Genomic DNA, 23,213 nt, shown 5'->3' with positions numbered 1-23,213 from the left:
AGCTGACTACATTAACTAATATTTTTAAAGCACAGTTGCTTTAAATTTTTCGTTTTCCATTTCAGCTAGCAGCACTTTAAATACTCAGTTTCTTCAAGGCTCCAGAAGATTTTTGCACAGCAGCTCTTCATTTACGTGAACATATGTTCCAACTCTGCTGGTGTCTCTTGTGATTAGTTATTCTACAGTTACTGTGATAGAAGATTCAAGTTATCTGTACRTACCTACAAATAGAAAGGAGGCCAAAGAATCTCATCTCTTATCAAATCTCATTTCTGTTTGTTAARTACCAGCATGCAAGCAGAAAAGTTTGATACACTTAAAAGCAGCTGTTCCTTCCACCCCTACAACACTGGATTTAAATTTGTTGTTTTACCCATCAGGTAAATATGATGAGCTTCGGCCACATCCGCCTGCCCCCCGGCRGCAGGACTCCCCTCACCCGCTGCTTCTGTTCAAGACACGCACGTCTGTTACTCCCAGCACGGAATACGTATTTAAAACAAAAATAAGTACAAACACTGTATTTCTGTAAGCACCGTGTGTCAAAATGGGTCGCAATACACCCACGATGCTCGTTACTTCAGTCCTCTCCGGCTGCCGGCACAAARCCGCGTCTCTCGTGCCACCTACTGACCGCCCTGTTCAGCTTCTGCCGCGGCCGCACCGGAGGCTCCGCAGTCTTCACAGGCCAAGGGACGGATTTAACGTTTCTGCCCGCTACAGAAGCGGCTGTAGTTTCTAAAGCGAACAGATTTTTCTCTCAGGAAATAGAAATTCGGCGCTTACTGTTAAAAAAAACCAAACTCTCTAACGATTCCTCTCTATTTAGGATCGAAGCTGCCACTGGTTCACATGGATGCACCCACCTACACGGGGCTTTTCGCACCTTAAAGGCACTCAGACACCAAAGTACTTTCATAACCGCAAATCAGGTCTTACGACGCACTGAGGAAACCAGCAGCGCGGCGGCACCSCAGCGCAGCCGGCGGGACGGCAGAGCCCATCCCGCCCCAGAGAAACAGCGCTGCGCCACACGCGCAGAACCGAGAAGCACAGCGCAAGAGCACGCCGCCGCTCGCCTGAAATGGGAGGAGAAGCAGCCCGGACGCCCCTAACAAGCCGCCCACCGCTCCCCTCAGGCAGCCGCGCAAGCGCCGCCGCCAACGGTCGCCACGAGYCGAGCGCTGACTGACAGGCGGAGCGGCCAATCAGCGCGGCGGGGACGGAGGGGGCGGGTTCGCGGCGACGGTTGGTTGCCGGAGCAACCGGGCGGCGGCGGCCATGAGCGCCATCAAGGTGTATTACAGCAGCGTGACGGGCTCCAGGCAGGTGAGCGGGGCCGGGGCAAGGGGCTTGGGGCGGGGGGAGGCCGCRGCGGCGGCGGCGGCGCCTGGGCTCGGTGCCGCTCTCCCCGGACGCAGGTGCGGCAGCGGCAGGCCGAGGTCAGGCGGATCTTGGACGTGAACCGGCTGCAGTACGAGCTGATCGACGTGTCCGTCAGCGAGGGRCGGCTGCGGGAGATGCGCGAGAAGGCGGGCGACCCCCAGGCCATGCCGCCGCAGATATTCAACGGCGACGAGTACTGCGGAGTAAGGGCCGGGCTCCCCGGGAACCCTGCACCGTGATTTAATCTGGAGCAGGATCAGACCCCCTGGCTCACAGCACTGCCACACACCTCACAGTTAGGCCTTGCTGCCTGTGGACTCACCGCGGTGGCAGTAGGAAGGTCCTCGTGGCTTTGATGCCGCGGTTGTGGTTGCAAACCACTTGAGGTCTTTGCCTTAACAAAAAATAAGTCGCCCTATGCCCTAGGAAAGGGCTTGAGGTTGGAGTCCCTTGGGAGTTACGATGCGCAATGATGTTGCTTGGTTTTGTGCTTGTCTTTAAGGATTTTGAGATGCTTTACCAAGCAACTGAAAATGAAGAAGTCTCCAAGTTCCTGAAGATGACCTCAATAGACAAGCCTGTACGAAAAGAAATTACTGTCTAAAGGACTGATTTTCGCATTTGGTAGTTCATGAATGGGACATACTAAAWGTGTGTATTTTGTTAGCTACTCAGAATAAACATCCAGGAGTTCATGATAATACAATGCTTCTATTTTCTGCAGTAAAACAGCAATCTCTGCTTCATCATCTTAAGCCGGCTTTCAGCATTCTTTTGCATTTTCTATAGACTTTTACAATATACTTCAAAATTGTTCAAAATAATTTCAATCTAAAATATACCAAGATCACATAGYACAGATGACTCAAAAAATACTTCTGCTTTTCTGGGACACTCATTAAAAGATAATTACTTGATAATTATTTACCTCCTGATCTATTCAGATGGGTTTCACACCTCATCCTTTTTTATGCTAAGTGTAATCCATTTCCAGAACAAGCACAGATGTTAGGATAGTTCCATTCTGCTTTCATGAAAGCACCTAGTAGTTTCACCAGCTGATTCCTGTTCATGCCGTTCATTTTCTGTATCAAAAGAAGCTTCAGACACAGCTTAAATGAACTGTAGTGCTAAGATGACCTTTAGGGCTTTTTCTCTTCCTTGTGTGAATGTACCTCTCAGAAATTAACTCTTTTGACAGACTGACAGATGTCTAAAATTGCTAATTGATACAGTTACTCTGTTCTGGTGTAGCAGACAGCATAACACTGGCTATTCAGAAACTGTGTTGACTCATAAAAAAATCATAGGTGGAAGAAACGTGATGATACTACTCAGCTCTTGAATGGAATACATGGATGAGTGACAGGTAGACGTATAGCATGATGAATGTGCATTTCCCTTGCACATTCAGTCAGCTCTTCATCAGAGGCTGGGGATGAAGCAAAAAAATGTTAAATCAGAATTCCTCTCCCTATGTAGTAACATGTTTTCCCAGTCTTGTATTTACATCACCTCCCCCCCCCCCAAAAAAAAAAAAAAAAAAGTCAGAGGAAAACAGAAGTTCAAGGCAGGAAATCTTAATGGCTTGCTTCTAGGTAATGACTTGTCTCAGTTTCATTTTAAATTGAGTATTAAAATTGTCTTACCATAATGGAGAAAAGACAAGAGGGATGTAGCCTAAGTTCTTAATGCAGGTTACCAATAAGTCTGAATCTATTATGTAAATAGATTTAAAGTATTCCTTTGTAAAATGCATCTTAGGTTGTTCCTGGTAAGTATTTTTCTTGCATTTCTCAAATTGTGGGCTTGTGTGCACAGCTTTAGCTAATACCACAACCTTTTTCTCATTTCATGCTTAAAAAGAATAAAAGCCAAGACTCAGATCTTTGTGTGCAGTGTGTAAATGAACTCTTACCAGCTCAAGTAATAGAGCTGCTGAAGAGGCAGTCATTTACCCAGCATACTTAATCATGTACAATCTCACCCACTTCYGTTGACAACAACTTTACCCAAACTCTATTTTAGAAGCCTACATTTTGGGCTTGCCTTTGTCAAATTAGCCTCAATCAACTCTGATGAAACCTCTTCAGTAAGGGACTAACACGCATCTATCTCCACTATGCACACCCTGAATGTGTATTGGAAGGTATTTTTGGAGTTTAAAATACGTGCAACATGAGCTGAATGATATAATCAGGCATTACAGAATTTTCCACAAAATATGGGTTAAGAATATTAAATGAGAAATGAGAAAAATCTCATTGGTAGAAAAGTTTATTACAGTGCACACCATTATAACCTGAAACAGCAAGTTAAGTAAATATATGCAGACATGCATTTTGTTTTTAAACAGATTTTTGAAACTGATTTGTATTGACCTTTACATTAATGAATAACAATTACTTGTGTTTTTTTTTAAGACTTTTATAAACAGACAAGAAAGCAAGAGATTTATTCAGGTTATACAAGTGAAGTGTATATACAGTGAGAGTAAATGGAATTCCTTGTAAGTAGAAACAACATCAGAAACTGTTTTCTGTAACTTACATCATAGGCCAGTTTTTAAGACATTAAATAATGGTGGAGAGCAAGAGTGACAAGCAGTAAACACTACTTAAAGACATGAGGCTAACTGATAGCTCTCAGTTGTGCTTTAGTTGTTTAGACAGAAAAAAGTTGATCCTAGAAATAGCAAGCAAGCTTCCTCCTAACAAACCACTCTAAAACCCAAGTGATCAGTTTCCTTGAGAGCATGCAAATACATTCTGGGATTTGGGCAAGTCCTAGTACAATTTAGGGGCTGAAAAATGTATCTTCTATAGTGTTTCTCAGTGGTGTAATACTTCAGTATGCAAAGTACGTGGACTTTTAAAAGAAGGTACCTGCTAGATCTACCAGGCAAATAAAGAAGGTAAAAATGAATAGTTTAAACAAGAGATCTAACACTGCCCTCTCTGGCAACACAGATATTAAATAACATAGCCCCCCTGTTGTGAGCAGCATAAAGCTAATTAATCACACATTGTGAGAAAAGCAGCTCAGGCTGTTTGGCAACCTTTGCAGGCATGGGGTGAAGTTGATTTGCCCTGTCAACTTTGAGCTGATAACTGCCTTGGGGGAGGAGTAGGAAARCMGGAAGTGTATTCAATACTCTCCTTAAAAAAAAAAAAAAAAATATTTTGTGTAAATGCTTCCTAAATAATTAACTCCTTTGCTGCAAAAGATGAGAGAGACAATAAATTTAACATGCAGTACTGGATGGAAAAAACTCATGCATTATGTTCACTTTATTACACAGATCATTTTGTTTGCTTTTTTTAATCATTATTTTCATTTGAAAACTGCACTTTTTTCAACTTATGGGGCCACTTCAGACCATGAAGATACCATGCAAAAAAAGTCAGGAGTGTGAGAAAGCATTCTGAAACAATTTTATTGGAATGATTCAGGAATGGTTAATATACAGTTTAAATACTTATTGCCTGCCTTCTACATAGGAAAAATATAGAGTTCAAGAAAGAAATGAACAAATTCAGTTGTTGCACCCATCATTAACGTAAGAACATGTATATGAACCAGAGAAGCAGCATAAAGGGAACACATCCCTACCACTCCTACTTCATGCAAAAAGTCTTCATCAAAACAAATATAAGTTTTACACAGCCCACAACAGAGAGATTTTAGGTATTTTTCAGTCTGTGTTGGTGCCTTGTTCCCCAGACAAAGAAATTATTCAGTCTGTCTCGACACTGCTTTCTTAGGAATGCAGATACAGTTTGAATGCTACCATACGGCAAGGATGCGGGGACTAGATGAGGGAACTGGCTTTGCCTTCTTAAGCTTGGAGATTTTCTTGACCATCAGAAATAGAGGTTGACCTTTTTTCAGAACATTTTAGGTCACTGAACTGACGGAATTTGGCAGTCACTTTCAACTACAGCTTCTCCAAAATAGTGACTGTAGTGCACAAAACTTATGCCATACTTTCCCTAAGCAGGAAACACAGCAAATAAGCRTGAGTACAGTGACTTGTGTCTCAAATTCCACTTTCCTCCTAACCTTCACCTAGTATTCTGACTTCCTCAAAAGCATGACCAGTAGGTTTAGACAAAGAGAATGATTATGCCAATATTAAGAAGGAATGCTCACCTCAGCTCAGAATGATGCAATCACAGTGAATGATTAAAATTAGACATTAGATGCAAGATGTAACCCACCTTCTGCCCCTAAAAGATCCTAAAAACAAATTCCACAAAATTTCAGCAATTACTGATARAGCCTGTTAACAAGAAAGCACAAATGCATGTGTTAATCTTGAAGGTGAGGCAATGTTAATATACCCCTATGTATTTTGATACTGTTCTTGTTTTTATAAGCACAAGCTTCAAACACCTACGCCCAGGACCCCAAAGCAGAAAAATAAAACATGACCAAAAAAGATTTTAACTACCTTGGCTTCACACTAGATCCTGTCCACTGACATCTGTGGAAGTTTTAACACGAACTTCTCTAGAAGAACTTTCTCCAACCAAAAGCAAGTAGCTGCWTTTCTCTTCCAATGGATGCTGACAAAATCGTTAGTTGTAGTAAATGGAACAAAAGCTCCAAACAAATGTTGGGGAGAGAAGTACTGAATTACTGCACTTTAGAGTGTTTGTAAACATAAATTTTTACTTTTGTCCTGTTCCTAATTTCAGACTTTGTAAGCTGTAAACTGCTTTAGAAAGTACTTTAAAAGCATTGCTTTACAGCCTCAGTGAAARTAACTGCACTGTGATGATATGCTGCAGCCTTTTGCTGATCTATACTACCTGTTTCTCTACCTTCAAAAAGCAAAGAAAATTAAAATGTGCGTGTGCAGAGCTATCCTCTAGAGTGATCCTCTAACTATACAAGGACTAATCATCTTTCTCACTATCCTCTGTTGCTTTTGGGGAATAAGTACCTTATGTGGTACAAAATGCATTTTAAGTTACCCACACATGTTTCTTACTGTTCAGGACACTTGTAGTTATTTATATTTTTGCAGAATATGGCCAAGAAATACAGACTATCTGATGAGCACTGGGAGAATGGACAGGCTAATATTGCACATGGTAAATTGACCAATACAAGACACTTTAAATAGGTTTGCAATTCCTGTAATAGCTTCATRATATGGCAATAGCAATAGAAGTAAGTTTTTAAACCTTTAAAAAAAAAGTCCTGCTCAATTACAATAGTTCTTGCTATTCAAACATTTAGCTTTTCTTCCTCATTTGAAAAAATAACATATGCAACTAATTACTACCAGGACATGCACTGAGATATCTAATACTATAAGCAGTGTGAACTGRTATTTTTGTAAAGAATTACATTAAAGGCTTTCACCCTTACACTGGTAAGGAAATGGCATTTCTGGCCGTTTTGGCTTATTTGCAACACTGCCTGGGAATTAGCGTGTATTTCACGGAGGTGCACTGAGTCTTGCACACAAACATGGAAAAAGCTGTGCCTAGGCAGCTATGTGGTCAACTTGCCAATGGAAAGGCTGTCCATTGCCCAAATCCCCTTTTCCTTGTAGGAAGAGCCCACATAGATCACTTAAATGAGAAATACATGGCATTTTTTGTCACCTGTACAGCGTGTTACAATACACTCTTAAATATCCACTCTAAAAAAGAACAAACATCAATTCCAAAAGTGACTACAATGGTTACTTTACTACACACCACCACCTACAATTTCATCTTAAACCAGAATCTAAAAAGACACTGAAAAATTACTGTTTATTTCAGTAATATTTTTGAGGCAACTCAGGCACTAAAGTTAGTATCTGATCAGATTTAATGCTGTTGCTTGTTTTCCRTATTTTTAAATAGTTGGATATCTAGGTATAACCATATCTGCATTAGAAGTACTAAAATAGTTTCTTCAAGTTTACACAAAATGGACAAATTGCCAAGAGTGTTTAAACTATTTGAAAAATCAATCATGTCTAATTGCTTCAATTTCCTATGCTTCCGACTTCGTAATAACACACTCCATGCCTTCTACCTTTATGTTCACATTTTCGCCTTGTGTTCAAATCTGTATTAATGTACTGTGAATGCTGCAAGCACCAATCAAACGTTAGAAAATCACATCTATTTTTCTCGAAGCAGAGACAATTTTACTATTTTATAAAAAGCTGTGGAATTTCCCTTTACAGAGCATTTAAGGCAGTTGAAATTCATGCTTGCTGCTTTGCCAGTGCTTCGGCTTCCTGAAATAGCAGAACAGAATTATACATATTAGTACTTTATGCAAGGTGACAACTTATATACACACCTGGGCTAAGCACCAATGTCCATACAAAAYAACAAGTATTACAGGAGTAAAGTGAGCAGCTCTGAGCCCAACTCAACCAGCAAATCGTATATGGTGCTAGCTTTACCTCCAACTCCAGCCTAGTCTAAACAGGACCTGCAGGAATATGCACTTATTCAGGTTTTCTCTGCTGCTCGCTCTGCGTTCCTGACCACGACAAGACCAGGTTTGACCACATATGTCAAAGAATGGATATGATGAGTTACTGCTGATTCCTACTGAKATCAAGAATCAGCTGCTATGGTTTAGCGCACACACCCCAACCTCTAACATTTCTTAGTAYGTTTCAGAAGGAACATTAAAAAAACAATAATCTGCATCTTTCAGTTTTGGAGTTTCATATGTTCAGAAGGAAGGTGGTCACCAATGGGACTAAAATGCCTGGTGTTACAGAGGAACTACAAAAGCAAAATAATTTCCTTGAAAATGGTTGCTGCAAACATACTTCTGACTGAAGATCGGTGTAATTACATGTTATCATAAACATGGCCTACACAAAAATGAACAGATTCACAGAGCTTTCACTGGGGCACGTCAGGACAGGTTTGTTTGTTTTTAAGAAAAAGCCCCCAAATCTGCTAAACTCTTTTATGTAATCGAGTTGTTTACTTTGGTGACTGCATATAAATACCAAAGACAGAAGACTTGGTATCACTGCTAACATAAGCTTGAGTCATTGTAACTATTTYAAAAATATGTCAAACAAATAAATATTACACAAAGGAGGGAGGGAAGAGAAAGAAGGGAAAGACTGGGAAGCTTGTAAGACCCCCTCAGACTAAGGTGKGGGGGGGACACAGTCCCTGACCCCAGCCCGCAGAGCAGGAAGGACCACATGTATCTCCGTTATCTCGGACTCGGGGGATGTCTCAGGCTTTCCTGGCTGGCTGCCCGAGCGCATCGCACGGCCCCGGAGCGTGGGAAGGCTGGGGCTGCTGCTCYGCCACCCCCCGCGCTCCCCTTCCGGCCGCGTGCCGCAGCCCTGGGAGCAGGGCCGGGAAGTCGTGGCAGCCAAGGGGCTCGTGCAAGGGCAGTTAGAGACAGAAAAGGCAGGTGAAGAAGGTGGAAAGGTGAAAACAGGCAACAAAACTTGGGGAAAAAATATTTTGTGGCAATTTCTTCTCATTCAGATTTCCTGGACTTTCTTCAGTGCACATATTAACTACTCTTTCACTTGTTCTCAGGGTGTACTATATTTTTTTAAAAAAAATCTAATTAAAAAAAAAATCCAAAGTGGCTCTGTAGTGAAGGTACCAAAAGAACAGTCTTGAACATTGAGTTTTTCTGGTGGAAGGACAGGGAGGAACAGGGAATACAGCCTCCAGGGAATATAGCATCCTCTAAATAAATGAGCATAAAACAACGTATTGCAGTACTGCTGGAGTCTGAAAGACAAAGCCTCTGGAGCCTGAATATCAGACGAGCAGGTAGATTCATTGGAGCAACCACAAAAAACAAACTATCCTACCATGAGCAGAGAAAATACAGGTTGTAGTTTACTGTGAAAAATGTAGACACCTACCTTTGAACCAGGTGGTGCAGTCAAGCCTAAAAATGCATAGACYGCATTGTTCTCTCGGGCTTCAAAGAAAGCTTCATAATCCTTCAGGTCAGGGGCAAGGGAGGGAAAAAGCAAAACAGAAGTATGAATCTTCAGAAATAACTGGAGATCAGTTTGGTATGTTACCCAGCCCACATTGAGCAAACTGCTCGCTGTGGCATTATGCAAAATTCAGAGGGTCACTTCAGCTTTTTATCATTAGTGTTGCTACCAAATAACTTGTAGTGTTTGGAAAAGGTGACAAGCTGGGGATTTCAGCATCCACAGCAACAGATGGTGCTACGAGGTGCTTCAGCCCTTCCTGGAGGAGGGACAGCCTCCATGGCAATGCACTYGGCCCTCACTGGTCTGGCATCGACGTCCCTCCTCCAGGACCGGGCTGAGCCCTTACCAAGTTGCAATCAGAAACGTTAACGTCCACAGTTGTCGTTACTGACTCCTGATTAGTAACGGCACCGCTGCAACTATGGACATCAACTCTTAAACCTGTTAAAAGCTAAATTTAAATCTGTAATCTGAAAGTAAACCTTTTTCCATCACTTTTCCCATTTACAATTAGTCTAGGCAAATGAATTAAATGCAGTGGGGCTGTTTGTTATAAATCCATCTGCATTCACGTGCTGGAGAGCGCAGATCCAGCTCCCGTTAGTGGAAGCACAGTTAGTGCACCAGCCCCACAGAACAGCGCGTCTCGGCCGCACGCTGCTTGGTGCTGCGTTAAAGTGCACCACAGTTACTCTAAATACACACACAGCCACTTCTCAAGCATAAAAAAGGTAAAAACAATGAAACACAATAAAAATATACGTGCTCCTTTCTCTGCCCTTTTTAATAACCAAATCGAATGCAATCTGTACCGATCGAATGCAATTCTGTACAGAGCATAAATGAGTCAACTTAGTTGTCTGCTACATTAGGGAAGAGAGAGCAAAACCAAACGAACCCAGGGCTGTGCCAGTCCGGCGCTGGCCAAGTTACTACACACTTCCCTAACTCCAATTTCCAAGCTCGGTCTCTACCCGACTTGGGCCTTTCCTCCTCGCCATTTTAGCTGAAGAAACGGCACTGGCTTTCTCCAGCTCTAATGGGATTTCTTCTGATGAACAAGCCCTAGCCAAAAAATCTCCCCAGGGACGAACAGCAGCACTAAGCAGGCTCCAGGGAGGGAGCTGCCGTTACGGACAAGCTGCCTCACGTGTCCGTCCATCTGCAGGCAAAAGTGTAAGGAGTGAGCAAGTGCAAGCGCTCCAGGATTTGCAGCATACTTGCAGAAGAGGCTGTGGCAGCTAGAAGAGAGGGAACTGAGAACGCAAAGAGCCTAGAGATCAGGGGTATCAAATCCTTGTTCACTTTGTACACGTAGCGTGCAGGTGCTAGTTCGATAAAAACGTGTATGCATACGTTAAATCCTCCCTAAAGCCCTCCTGGTGACCGTGCTTGCGCTACGCTGGGAATGCTTGATAACCAAGGGGTTTTTAATCTTGCAAGTGCATAGCCCAGCAGTCCGACTCAGCACCGACTGGGAGAGGAAGGCWCACCACTGAGAACAGCTTCCTCGCCAGCCCGTGGCACGGGCAGCCTGCAACCGCTGTCCCTCTGCTGCGCCCACGCCAATAAAACCYGGTTTGCTCATACCTCTGCCTGTTACGCTGCATCAGATAAAAGCAACGGGGAAGTTCATGCTTAAAGTGAATCAGATAAAAACATRGATGGGTTTTTAAATGTGTGGGTGTATAAAATTAACTTTTACCATTCTGAAAGCCAAACTGCAGTAACTCCAATCCAGCTATGTAAATTCACTGGATTTCTAAATGAGAGCAACTAAGATCTCTTTTGCATCTCCCAGGATTGCTCTTTATGGGAGCATCCTCAGGACTAATAAAAGGACTTGAAACCACTTGTGTGATAGGCAGAGACTCCACCATCTCACTCTTTACCTATAGAAAAGACAGGGAGTAAGGCAAAGAGCAGACTCTCTGTAAGATATAATGCCTCAGCCTCACCTTAACACAYTGGGATATATGGCAGCTCCAGAGGTACTCCAAATTCAGTCAGAAATATCCCCAAAATGGAGGGTAACCTTGCCGGTGTGCTCAGTACAACTTTCATTAAAATCTTCTCCTGGAGATCCTCTGATGTGTGATCTTCAGCCTAGCCTAACACCCAGTAGTTTTTAAAACCTTTTTCCCTGGAGAATAGCAGTGACTAGTCCTGAAAAGGTCAAAGTGACGCGATATTCCTTTAAGGAAACCTTTTGCAATGAAATAAGCACAWAGCAGGAACTGGCCTGAAGTGTGTGTACACCCCTCCCCCAAATGACTGTATCCAAATCTCTCCTGGGTTGCAGCTGGGGGTTCATTAGAAGTATCTATGATAAGTAAACACCCAGATACAACTGCATGCTGTTTCTTCTCCTCCTGTCCTACACCACTGCACAACCGTGCCCTGTGCTGTTGGAAAGCTGTAGCAGCGCAGCAAAAATGTGGCTCCGTTTCACTGATAAAGGACAACTCTGCACAGTGATTTGCTCGCACACCTAAAGGTTCTGATCTTCCAAGGAGAGAAAGGTGACACTGTATGCAGCTGGATTTACTACTGGCRCAGAAATTTTTGCTTTTTAGGAAAAAACAAGTAAGAAAAAGAGGTATTGCAAATAATAGACATTTTCAGCTCTTCGTGACTAGCTCCCACTCAGTTTTCAGTTAGAGACAACTACTGATCTGTCACTCCAAACTAAAGCTTTTCTATGTCAAAACTATGGTCACTAAAATCTTGAAAGCCGCATGGTATCTTAGTTCACTGTGGATTTTATTTTGAGTTCTGCCTTTGTTACAAGCAAGAAAAAATTCCTGGGGATTGAGTATAATTTCTTTCAGCAGCCACAGAATTGCCTCTCAAAGGCGCAGAACTGATAGATCCTGAATTACAGACTTTGCAGGTCAGCACCAGATTGCAAAATGATTTAGAAACAAACAGCAGAGAGCAATACATACTGTGGCTTCTTTTCAGAAGATATTAAGTTTTAAAAATAAAATTAACAGTTAATCTAATAATCATTCAAGCATGGCCTAGTGAGTAGAAGTGCTGCAGGGCAACATACTTTTGATCAAGCATTAAAATAATTACAAGTATGAATTGTGTTTGCAGCATGATTTTTAATCTGTTCAGGGTACTAGAATAAGTGGACTGCAACTACCTTCACTACAGGAACAGTGTATAAAAAGCTGATCTCAAGGAAGTGTTTTCATCTCTGTTTTAGAATACTGATATATTGACATGGCAGAAATTACTTCACACAAACACTTCTTTTGGAAGTTGAATAACAGGTTACAGAATGATCTATGTTTATAGAAAAACCTCACSTATACAGAACAGTTCTCTGAATTTGCTACCAAATGTAGGTTTGGTGCAACAGTGTCAGATTTCTGTGATGCGCTAATTCACAACTACAGTTAAAAATGAGAATTAGAAAACTAAACTTTCAATGCTATTAAAAAAATAAGAAAGAGGGATCACTGGAAAAATACCGCAGGTTGATGGTAGGTTCATTCCAGTAAGCAGCACAATGCCCTAAGAATGTGCAGATCTGAGGTCCCATCCTTCCTCTAGAGCACGATATTCAAGCACTAATTGTTATTAAAAGCCTCAAAGGGTGAGTAAACATTTAACATCTTCCATGCCCTTCGCAGCCTGCACACCCAGGGGTCCAGCTGGCCGAGTTGATCGAAATAGCAAAGCACAAACCATCGCGGTTGTGCAAGGACTGGGAGACWGGGACAAGAACAGACCAAGTGAGAGATCTGGCAGGTGCCTTACCCCAAGGTACCGGCTGTCGTTGAAGAGTCGGGGCGGCAGGGGATTCCCGCTCGCTGGCCGGCTGTCTTCGGGGACGTTCTCCCTCATCCATTTCCGGTTCTCCTCATTTGCTGCAATATCCTTCTCCTCAAATTCGATTTTGTTGGCTTCCAAGAAACCTAATACATCTTGTTGTTGCTTTTTAATCTGTCAAAAAGGGAGCAGGAGAAAACAAACAATATTAGTCATCAAAGTATTTTCATGCTGCTGCTTATGCAATTCCAGGGTCCAATGCAGAAACAACAGGACACAAAACAGGTTGAAAATGGAAGCTGTAGGATTTTTTTTTTTAAGCAAGAACAAGTATTTTCTAAAGAAGAGATAAGGATCTGAGAGCTGAGGGGAAGCACACGTTGTGCTGGGCACACAGCGCGCACCTGGAGGGCCCGGGGGAGCTCAGCAGGACGCGGCCCCCACGAGCTCGGAGAAGCCAGCAGCCTTTCCTCCGCTGCGCTTCGAGGAGCTTGCGAAGGCAGGTACRCACCAGGCTACGGGCGACGCGCAGCGATTTACCGACCCCCTCCCCGCGGGCACCGCTCGGCTCGCCACGCTCCTCAGGGCGCGCTCGGCTTGCTCCTAAGCAATCGCTCCGTTTGGCTCCCWTACGATTAAACAGGCTTAAAGCCTGCAGGCACCGTCCCCATGCACACGGGGGGACTGAACTCGGGCGCATGACCAAAATACTCCSTTTGGGTCACAAAACTCCCTCCAGAAAACGCATCAAAGCACCGGGAAATACTTTGCAATGGAGACTTTAAGGATGAAGTTTCATTGTTAGACTTTTTGTTAAAGATCTGTCCAAAGGCAGAGGTGCGAGCAGCCACCTGRCCGAAGCTCTGCTGGTTCAACTCGAGTGAACGCTGCTTATTAGATGCAGCGAAGTTTGCTAGCGGGACGTGTAAGTCACCAGCTGCATCCTCGGGTCCCCCTGAATCACAGGCCAAACTCGCCCGTCCAAGATTCAAACTCTTTGTCCTTCAGAAGTCGACTCTGCAGCTCTCTGCACAAGGACTTCCTGACAGTAAGATCCCAAAGCACCTCCAGCTCATGTTTTCTTGGGCAAAAAAACCATACCCTTTTCTGCTGTGCTCCGAGTGCAGCAACTGTAGGCGCTGCCTACAAAGACCTTTGGAAATCACCTGCAGAAGCRGTGCCACAGGGGAGAGAAACGGCAAGTCTGCCTCCTGCGTGAGCTGCTGAACTCAGCCAAGCCAAGAGGTCAGTCAAAATACCTATGATCGTTCTTCACCCGTTACAAAACCAGACCGACTGGCAATAAGCACTGCTCTAGCTCACACTGTTCCTCTCCAGAAACAGCAGCAGTACAGTGTGGGGAGAAGATGCAGGTCGCGCTCGAGCCGCTCCCGCCACCCAAAGCCTGCCTTGTTTTAAGGAAAGGGCTCGGGACCGAGATGCCACCGCGGGTCCTGCATGTCCTCTGCGCACCCGCGTGACCCCCGGGGCAAAGCAGGGTCTCTGCGGCGAAGATGCCGCCGTGTCACAGGAAAGGTGGCTTTTATTACTGTCACGTAGGAATTATTAACTTCCCGAGACAGAGCTGCTCTGCTGATGCTCTGTTCTTCCTCTGCATGGATTTACCACCACGAASGAAATTACAACCATACACATCCTGGCGAACAATGAAAAGAAACAGGATTTAATGGGGAAATTTGTTTTCTTCACATGATTCCCTTTGCTATAAAACCAGTTCAAGGCCTGGATTTAACCTAATTAGCTCTACACAATGAAAGCAGTGCTGGATGCAGATGTTGTGCTGCTTCTAATTCGGGGCAGCCAGCAGCCGCCCCAGCAGCCGCTCCATATATGGAGACGTAAAAACACAGAAATCCGGCGGCGCGTGCAGCTCCCAGGCCAGCGACCCACGAAACGGAGCCATGCCGCGATAAACCAGGCCTTGTGGGTTTTTTTTTTTTTTTTCAAAAAAAAGAAAATAACCCCAGAGAGACAGACCTCTCCGCCTGCGCAGAGGGGCTCAGCTCAGCTGCCAAGCGGGGGAGGCACTCGCCGCGCTGCGGCAGGACCACGGGCTGCCCGCCCGGGCACAGCAGCTCCTGGCAGCGGCTCAGCCCAGGAGCTCAGGTGCTGGAGGCGAACGCGCGAGGGACAGGTAGGAAACAAGACTAGTGCTGGGCACGAGCTAACTTTCAGCACTGCTAAAAGTCAGTAAAGCGGACAGCTTCGTACCACCCCGAGGAAGTCATTCGTGTTATGGGCCACGTAGAAGAACCTTCTTCAGCAGACCCGCGTCTACTGCTAGGAGATTCCTCCGCCCGTGCGAACACGGAGAGGCGCAGCAGGACGGAGCAGCGAGGGAAAGCTCTCGGCACCTTACGAGGCTCAGAGCAGTCARTGTTTCCTTCACCAGCCACTCTGCAGGACTGAAACGAGAGAAGGGCTTTTATAACTGTAAACTCTTTGGTTAGTGGTCTCTACCTAGATTTTTGCCAAACTAACTAGGTTTTAATTAATCATTTTCTACAACTTCTAAACTACAGATCGAGCCCATTTCCATTAGGCTCAGTTCCTTAACTTGTACAAAATCAATAGCTCAGAGAGAACACACTTTGAGATCTCACAGAATTAAAAAAAAAAAAAAACAGTTTTTACCCAATCCACTATTAAATCACACTCTGCCTCATGCAACAATACCTCTATCATGCGGCAGTGATCAGCACTTTGATCTCCTGAGAGCTCCGTTGTTTAAAATCAATTTTATTAGTAAATTGCCTCCTAACCATATACATACCCAGAGGTTGCCCATATAGGGCATCTCCATCTCCTGCTGTCTCTCTCTCTGTATGTGTGTATATATATATATACATATATATATATATATACACACATATATATATGTGTATATATATATACACACACACGTGTGTGTATATGTAGCAGATAGCCACATAGTACATAACATCTGATGCAAACTGACTATCTTAGCCATTAAGATGTTTTTCCTACATGAAGAAAATGCCTCTGGTGATCCTACGCTACCATCACTTCTGATTACGAATCTAGGTGCACAGCTCAAAGAGCGAAGCCCTCTTCTAGAAGCGATGGATGTCGGGAACTTCACTGATGACAGCGGGAAACTCATYGCGTTAGAAAACATCAGCATGTTGCCAGGATCAGGCCAGTAAAGTCGACATGTCTCCAGCAACTTAAACACAGTTTTCTTTTTAGACATCTGTACATGCAACATCTCCCCCTCTACACTGCCGCATTGCCCCATTTCCTCTATTTTCTCTCATCTTGGACTGTCAGCTTCTGGGGCAAGGAAAGTCTCCGTGTTCCTTGTTCAGCTACGGGGAGCACCACAGGGCCCCAAGTCCATGACTGAKGCTCTGCAGAGTTGTCCCCTTGTATGCCCTTCTCTGCCCATCCGCAAAGGTGGCAGAGGAGCCCCACCTGGAAATGGGTTTCCTCTGCTAGAAAAGGCTCCCTGCAGCAGGCAAGCAGCATGTTCGTTCCCTGCACTGCTCTCGGTCCAGCTACAGTCAAAGGAGGTGATTCTCTTTCCAAGACGGTGGAAACTCTTTGCAGAGAAAAACATGGAACGGGGGGTGACAGGTAATATTAATTTGAAACCCTAGGCTTTTGTCCAAAGAAACAGAGCAATCTGGAAGACGCGCGATGTCTTCCTCCCGGCACCTCAGCCACGGCGATGAGCAGCCATKCAGCAGTGCTCAACATGCCGGAGAAACACAGTACCTGTGGCTGGGCAGAAGGGACAGAGCTGCCAGATCACATCATTTTATGGGCCTGTTTAGCAAACCTCGATTAATCTTGGGCACTGCAATAGCATCGGGATGGAAGTGCCTAAAATAGAGCAATAGATGCCTGCTGCCGCTTCTAAGTATTTTGTCTTATTCCAGACAGTGTTTACCTTCCTTAAAACACAAGCTGGGCAGACAGCTCCTGCTGTCCACGTTCGGGATGAGGAGCAAAACCCTTCAACGGGAGGAAATGAACCATTTTCGGGCTACGCCTGGCAATGCTGAGCACTTACGTTGCCCACAAAACTCTCCACATTGCCTAGTTGGGCATGGACACCAGCCAAAACTCTCCCAGACACCCCTTCATGGACACCCCTTCATACTACGTGCGCAAYGGAAGGGTTGACAGCTATTTTGGCCCATCAGCTGCAGCTAACTGCAGTTGGCAAACATAAAAAGCCTTCTTTCTGCTGAGTGCTCCTGACATGTTTTCCAAGCTAGACGGCTCCAGCAGAGAGATGAGAGCATGAATGGACAAAGCACAGGAGCTGGGGAACGAAGGAGCTGCGGGAACCACAGTGGAGTCTGCAGGCCGAGGCAACCCAAAAGCCACAGAGGCGAAAAAAATCACAGACAGATGTAAAAGCACAAAAGTTATGGAGACTGACGTATGAACGGAGAAGCAAGAGTACACCTCATCAGCAGAGGCTCACAGCTGCATGCCAGGGTCCTGCCTGGGTGACAAGGGCACACGCAGGACAGCAACCTCTGTTCGCAGGTGGCGTCACCCCCTGCCATACCCTGCCTTCCTCCAAAAACGAGAGAAAAAATCCCACCTAGGTGTCAGCTGAGAACAAAATGACTCACACTTCTCAGTGTATTCTTGCAGAGCAGAAAAAAACCCAAAAATCTAAAGTTCCTCAGGTTAGTGGAAATGTTATACTTTTTGCTGATGTTCCCAAGATAGCATTAAAAGGAAACACTTAATCATACGAATCCATTTTGAATTGGTTTTGGCTTCCAATGTCCACTCCAAAGATGGTAATACCTTTATGGCAAGTGGTTGGAGGTTAAGTAAATTCTTATCCTGACACCGTAATCTTTTGCAGTCAGAGCCCAAACAAACAGCATTACAAGCCCATGCTTCCAGCAGACCTTTTTTTTTTAAGCTATCATTGCGTATCGAGACTCTCTTCCTCCCCAGGTCTAAGCCAATTATGAAATGTTAAGCTTTAACAGGGCATGTACACAGAGGAACATCAGGATTATGAACAAGCAGAGCCTTTCATTCAAAAACAGCAAAAGTTGAATTTACAATTCTATGTTCTAGTTTGCAACAGTGTCCTGCTGCAAGGAAATTCTTGGTAATGCAAGAGAAACCACCTCAAAGCTGTCAAAAGTAGAGATGATACTTTTTAAAGAAATTATATTCCATTAAAAATGGAATTTTAACCCAAAGTGGGCAGAACACTTGCTAGAAAATGCTGCAACATTTCAGTCTGAAAATATTTCTCTCCTTTGCCCTCATTAAAAAAACAACAACTAAATGATAATAAACAGAGGGAGCAGTAGAACAAAGTTGGTTATATCCTTCAAAGAGCCTGAAATATTACTATTGTACTTCAGGCAAAACTAAATTTCCTCTAAAAGTTTCATTTCAGATATCCAACTGAAATCTAGTATTTCTTACCTCTTGCCCAGACCCTATGTATATACAGACCTGCAATTCAAGATTACTTGTTTAATTGGACAAGCACTTGCCAACTGAACAAAAAAAGAAACGGTGCTTGTTATTTTAGTTCACCTTCAGGGAAGCGATTTCACTTGAGACRACCTGTACAGCTCAGTAGATGTTTGACAGCACAGGGACAAAATACAAACGGGCCGTGGACAYGAGCTCCGCAAGGAAAGTGCTGCCGGGGCTCGGGACCGGGGAAGGAAAAGGGCCGAGGCAGATACACTACGTCTGCCCTGCAAGGAAATAGCTGTCTTCCTTGAAATGCACTTCAAAGAAATTTCTCCGCTATCTTGTTTGGTGTACATGGATGAACACAGAAAAGAACAGAACAGAATAGTCTGGTTTGTACTGCTGGCCCAGGAGGTCTTTTTCTTTCTTTTTTCTTTTTTCTTTTCTTTTTTTTTTTTAACACTTATTAGTTTTTCAGGTTATAAATAAATAAATTCCCTGTTGGGCAAGAGACATCTTTTAGAAATCTATTTACAGCCCGCTGCAATCCCAGGACGGTTTGCAGGGCTGCACAGCGGCTCTCCGCGGTGGCGGCTCTGCAGCACTGGCACGCAGTACCCTACATCCTTTGTGTGGGCACTGTGTCCTGACCTTTTGCATTGCAAAAAAAAAAAAACCCTTATTTTATTTTATTTTTTTTAAGGTGTGATTAAGTAGCTTTTACACTGTTATGAGGATTTAAAACAAATTTAAAGAGATTTTGTATGAAGTCTCTGCCCTGGTTGGTTACATCATCAGCGACAGCAGCAACTGCAGGGCAGATGTGGCCTTGACTGCCTCCCTCTTGCCCCCTTGCAACYGAGAAACTTAGCAATTATTCTGCTGTTTTTAAAACCAGGAAAGCAGAGAATGAACGCACAACAGTGAATCCAGCTCTTTTTTATTTGTCAAGTTAGTCAGAGTTTAAAAAACAGCTTAAAGACGTTTTTACAGTTTCTAGCTTCAGCCTTCTGGGTTCAGCCAGGATTCTCGGTAAGAGAGAGCAACCAAACCTGAGGAGCGGTTGCATTTCAGACCACGAATGATCTTAAACAGGCTGTTTCATTTTAGGCTGACAATTCTTTAAACCACACGAGCCATCTGTTTTGTGCAAAAAGGTGAGAAAGTTCAAATCTTCAAATGATAATACCATTTGCAGTAAGCCTGGGAACTATCAAGTGTTTTGGCATGTTTTGAAGATTGACAAGCTAAAACTTGAACTGCGAAYGGCAAAAGCCGAGCACGGACCAGCAGCCCTGTCCTGCCCGTCCCTGCAGCCGAGGTGAGAATACGCGGAGAGACCTTTCCTTTTGAGGGAGCGGGGCAGCACAGGGAACGCTGGGCGGCTGCCAACACAAATTAATTCGCCGCAGGGACTCGYGCCAGGCCGAGGTCTTGCTGCGTGCCGCGGCCCCGTCTCGCGTTCCTGAGCCCGCTCCCAAAGCGCCTCCAGGTCCAAGTCAGTAAAGCAAACTGCAAACTGGCCAGCTGCAAACAACTGCCGGGCCTCCGCCTCGCCGCTGCGGCTTAAACGGGGGCCGCGCAAAGTGGCCCAAGAAGTTATMTAGCAAAGCACAGAGAAATAAAGCTAAATATGTCCATTATCAGCAGTAGTTTTTCCTCTCTCTGTGTTCCAGGGTCAGTGCCTAACAGAAGGGCTATTCGCAGACCTTTTTTGGACTAAACCTCTTTCCTCCTCCTTTTTTTTTTAAACATTTCTCACCTAATTTCTAAAGTGACAATGCCTTCCTCACACGAGTTGCTAACACAGAAGCTAATTCTCGCAAATCAGGTGCAAAATGCTTATAATTTTGCCTCCTAGTCCAATTTGTAGGAGTTGAACAGCACGGCAGCTGAATCAAGGATTTAAATGCCATGGATTCCTGAAGGCCTCTTTAAGTTTGCTSTCTGCCTCCAGCTACTACAGCAGGGCTCTGTCCAGAGACGAAACACTGCCAAGGAGCAGCTTCCCGGCCTCCGCTAGAGCCTTCCTTGTGTTTCCTCTGTAATATTCAAGGAACTTTTACAAATATATATGTACATATATATATATATAAATATATACATATAAAACGTTTTTTCTAAGAAGAACCCAGACACTTTTCCTGTAGGAACTCCAAAAGGCAGGGCTGCCAGTTCTGCAGTTGCTGRTGGCTCCCATCTGCTTGACTCGAAGGGTGAGGAACCAGCAGTAGATGCCCCCAGCAACAAGCTGCCCCATCGGGGCTTTGCAGGATCAACCGCAGAAGCGTCTCCCGGTGACTGACATCTCATGAGTCTCCTTCACTGTGCCTGACACAGATCCTTTAGATCCGGGCAATCATCATTATCGAATTCTAACTACTTCTTTGGTCTGGCTAATTTAACTCAAGTATTACAAGTACTACATGCAACCTGAAGGTTACATCGCATCGGGAAGCACGTTTCACGAGCAACGGGGCATTATCCAGGCATAAGGTACCACACCACAGATCAGATTATCCAGCCCAAGCCGAGAATACAGCTAGAACAAAAGGCAAAGCCCTGCAACTCCCTAAACAAGGCCACGACTTGGCTCCAAAAACTGTAGAAAACTACGTAAATGGAAAAGCTGATTCATGAGAACAAAAATAAAAGCTTCTCGTATGGATTATAACGCCATTTTAAGTGCTYGCTCAGTAACTCAAGGCCTAAAAACCTGTTAGATCCCAAAGCAACAAAACTCAAGTCAAGAGACCTCACTGCACTGGACAATTTTTTCTACGACAAGAACCAAATACAAAAGCTGGTGTCGCACTCCGTGTTACAGAGGCGTGTGGACCAGGACTCCCRGAGGAGCCCAAGGCGCTTACGGGCCAGCTCCCTCTGAATTGTGTTTGCTCTTTGAGGTGGACTGTAAGGAGAGCAGAAATCCCCTTTGGGAGTTTGGCTTTCAGTCTGCTTAGCCTGCTTTGAAAAGTTCAGCCAATGACACGGGCCCTGGCTCCCCTGGTTAGTGTAATCTGTTAAAGCAGCCTGTTGAACAGGTTCCTAATTGCCATGTCCCTAGCTTTCTATTGACACTCCATGAGTTAGTTAGAAAGGTAAAGAAAGAAACCTTTTCTCTATCACTCCAAAGGAAAGAATAAACTAACATAATCATTTGGAAGATACTAATTTAAAAAACTAATCTCAATTTACAGTCTAATGCTGTTCAGAACACCAGGGCAACACTGAATATAGGATCTCACACATTCACTTACCTAAAACAACATTCAGATGTTTAAGCAGGCAGTCCAGTCTCTCGCTTCCTTCCTTGCACCCTGCCCAGTGCTCAGCACCCTGGCCCAGTGCTTGGCACAGCTGGACTGCACCTTTGCACAGCTGGACTGCACCTTTGCACAGCTGCATCCACTTCCAGGCAGGGACTTCTGTGCCAATGTGTAAAGTACTGTACACATTTACCCCATCACCTTTGGTGAACCATACTAATACTGGGTTTCTGCCACAGTTAGAAGTTTCCACTATAACCAGACAGTTTAATTCCCCACGGGGCCTCCCCCTCCTTGGGCTCCCAGGGAAATCCAGGCGCACGCTCCGGAGTCGCGGCACTTTGCGCCAAGCTGCAAACACGCAGTGCTGCGAGCAGCATGCAGCACAACAGCTAAGCGGCCRGGGAAAGCAACTGCTCTCTATCGCGATCCCACAGTCTCTTATAGTTTTACAACGCGGAGATYTGGGACATACGCCTATCTACAAGGGCAGTTATCTGCTGGCAGAACTCGCACCTGGCTGCAGGGCACCATGCGCCCCTTAGTCATGTTCTGGGCACAGTCACCCCAGCAGGCCCTGCCCACCGTTTTAAATGCTACGCGATAGCGGCAGCCCAAACACTCAGATCCAAATGGCAGCGAGTCTTTCATTTAGACGTACACGGCATTTGCACTTCACACTGCAGCAGGATTCCTGAATGTCACCGCGTCGGGTCAGACCGATACGTTACAGCCACTTCCGTGGAAGCTCTCCCACAGCCAAATTCTAACACCAAAGATACCAAAAGGCCATAAATAGATCAGAACTGACTCGCTGCATCACATCGAAGGTCTGCTGAGCCTGCTCCCTGCCAGCAGTGGCCAACAGCAGACTCTTACACCCATTAGTCAAGTAAGAGGACAAGTAGCATCCCCCCTTATTTATACTTCCTCAGCTTCAGGCGAACAGTGGTAGCAGCAGTGCTTAATGAAGGACGGATTACTTTYTAACATGTTTTAAGTTTACTTTTCATGAGGCACTTTAAGGATCAAGGTACTATCAGAGCTCAAGTCAAATTCTGCTCTCAACAGGTRACATCCAAACACCCAGGAAAAAATAAAATGGTAATAAAACAAAACTGCTCTTTATACTTGCTTTTAAAGGACTATTATGATTCTACTTGGTTTCTAGCATACAGAGAATTCTACCATCAATAAGATCTGAAGATAAATTACACAAGCACCACTTAATAAACYGCAAATTTTGCTCAACCACATGACAATGCTTCTCCATCAGCTGAAAACCTACCTCCTTCCCTACGAAAATCACCAAATTCAGGAACAAGTTTTTCTTCTTTTTCTTGGCTGCAAGAAGGTGGTGACAT

General features: G+C 44.4%; 2 protein-coding genes across 3 annotated transcripts; one reads left to right on the top strand and one right to left on the bottom strand.

Moving 5' to 3' along the window:
• The first annotated feature begins 709 nt into the window (after positions 1-709).
• LOC146600242 (SH3 domain-binding glutamic acid-rich-like protein 3) lies at positions 710-2,163 on the top strand. Of its 2 annotated transcripts, XM_085325983.1 has the most exons (3): positions 710-1,332; positions 1,425-1,592; positions 1,892-2,163. In XM_085325983.1, the coding sequence occupies exons 1-3, from the start codon at positions 1,285-1,287 to the stop codon at positions 1,991-1,993; spliced, it is 318 nt and encodes a 105-aa protein (XP_085182109.1). In that variant the 5' UTR covers positions 710-1,284; the 3' UTR covers positions 1,994-2,163. The 2 variants fall into 2 exon arrangements, 1 of the variants encoding a protein (XP_085182109.1); XR_014898331.1 differs by lacking the exon at positions 1,425-1,592 and having other exon boundaries at positions 1,231-1,332; positions 1,892-1,979.
• A 2,636-nt stretch (positions 2,164-4,799) lies between these two features.
• On the bottom strand, positions 4,800-15,835 carry SH3BGRL (SH3 domain binding glutamate rich protein like). Its single transcript, XM_085326002.1, has 4 exons — positions 15,785-15,835; positions 13,118-13,303; positions 9,263-9,343; positions 4,800-7,636 (listed from the first exon to the last, which is right to left on the bottom strand). The coding sequence occupies exons 1-4, from the start codon at positions 15,833-15,835 to the stop codon at positions 7,604-7,606; spliced, it is 351 nt and encodes a 116-aa protein (XP_085182128.1). The 3' UTR covers positions 4,800-7,603.
• Between the last annotated feature and the right edge of the window lie 7,378 nt (positions 15,836-23,213).

The sequence above is a fragment of the Rhea americana genome, unplaced genomic scaffold (genome assembly GCF_003343005.1).
Source record: "Rhea americana isolate MKP2758 unplaced genomic scaffold, rheAme1 scaffold_125, whole genome shotgun sequence".
NCBI lineage: Eukaryota > Metazoa > Chordata > Aves > Rheiformes > Rheidae > Rhea > Rhea americana.
The sequence above is the reverse complement of the archived record's forward strand: the minus strand, read 5'-3'. Positions and strand labels throughout refer to the sequence as shown.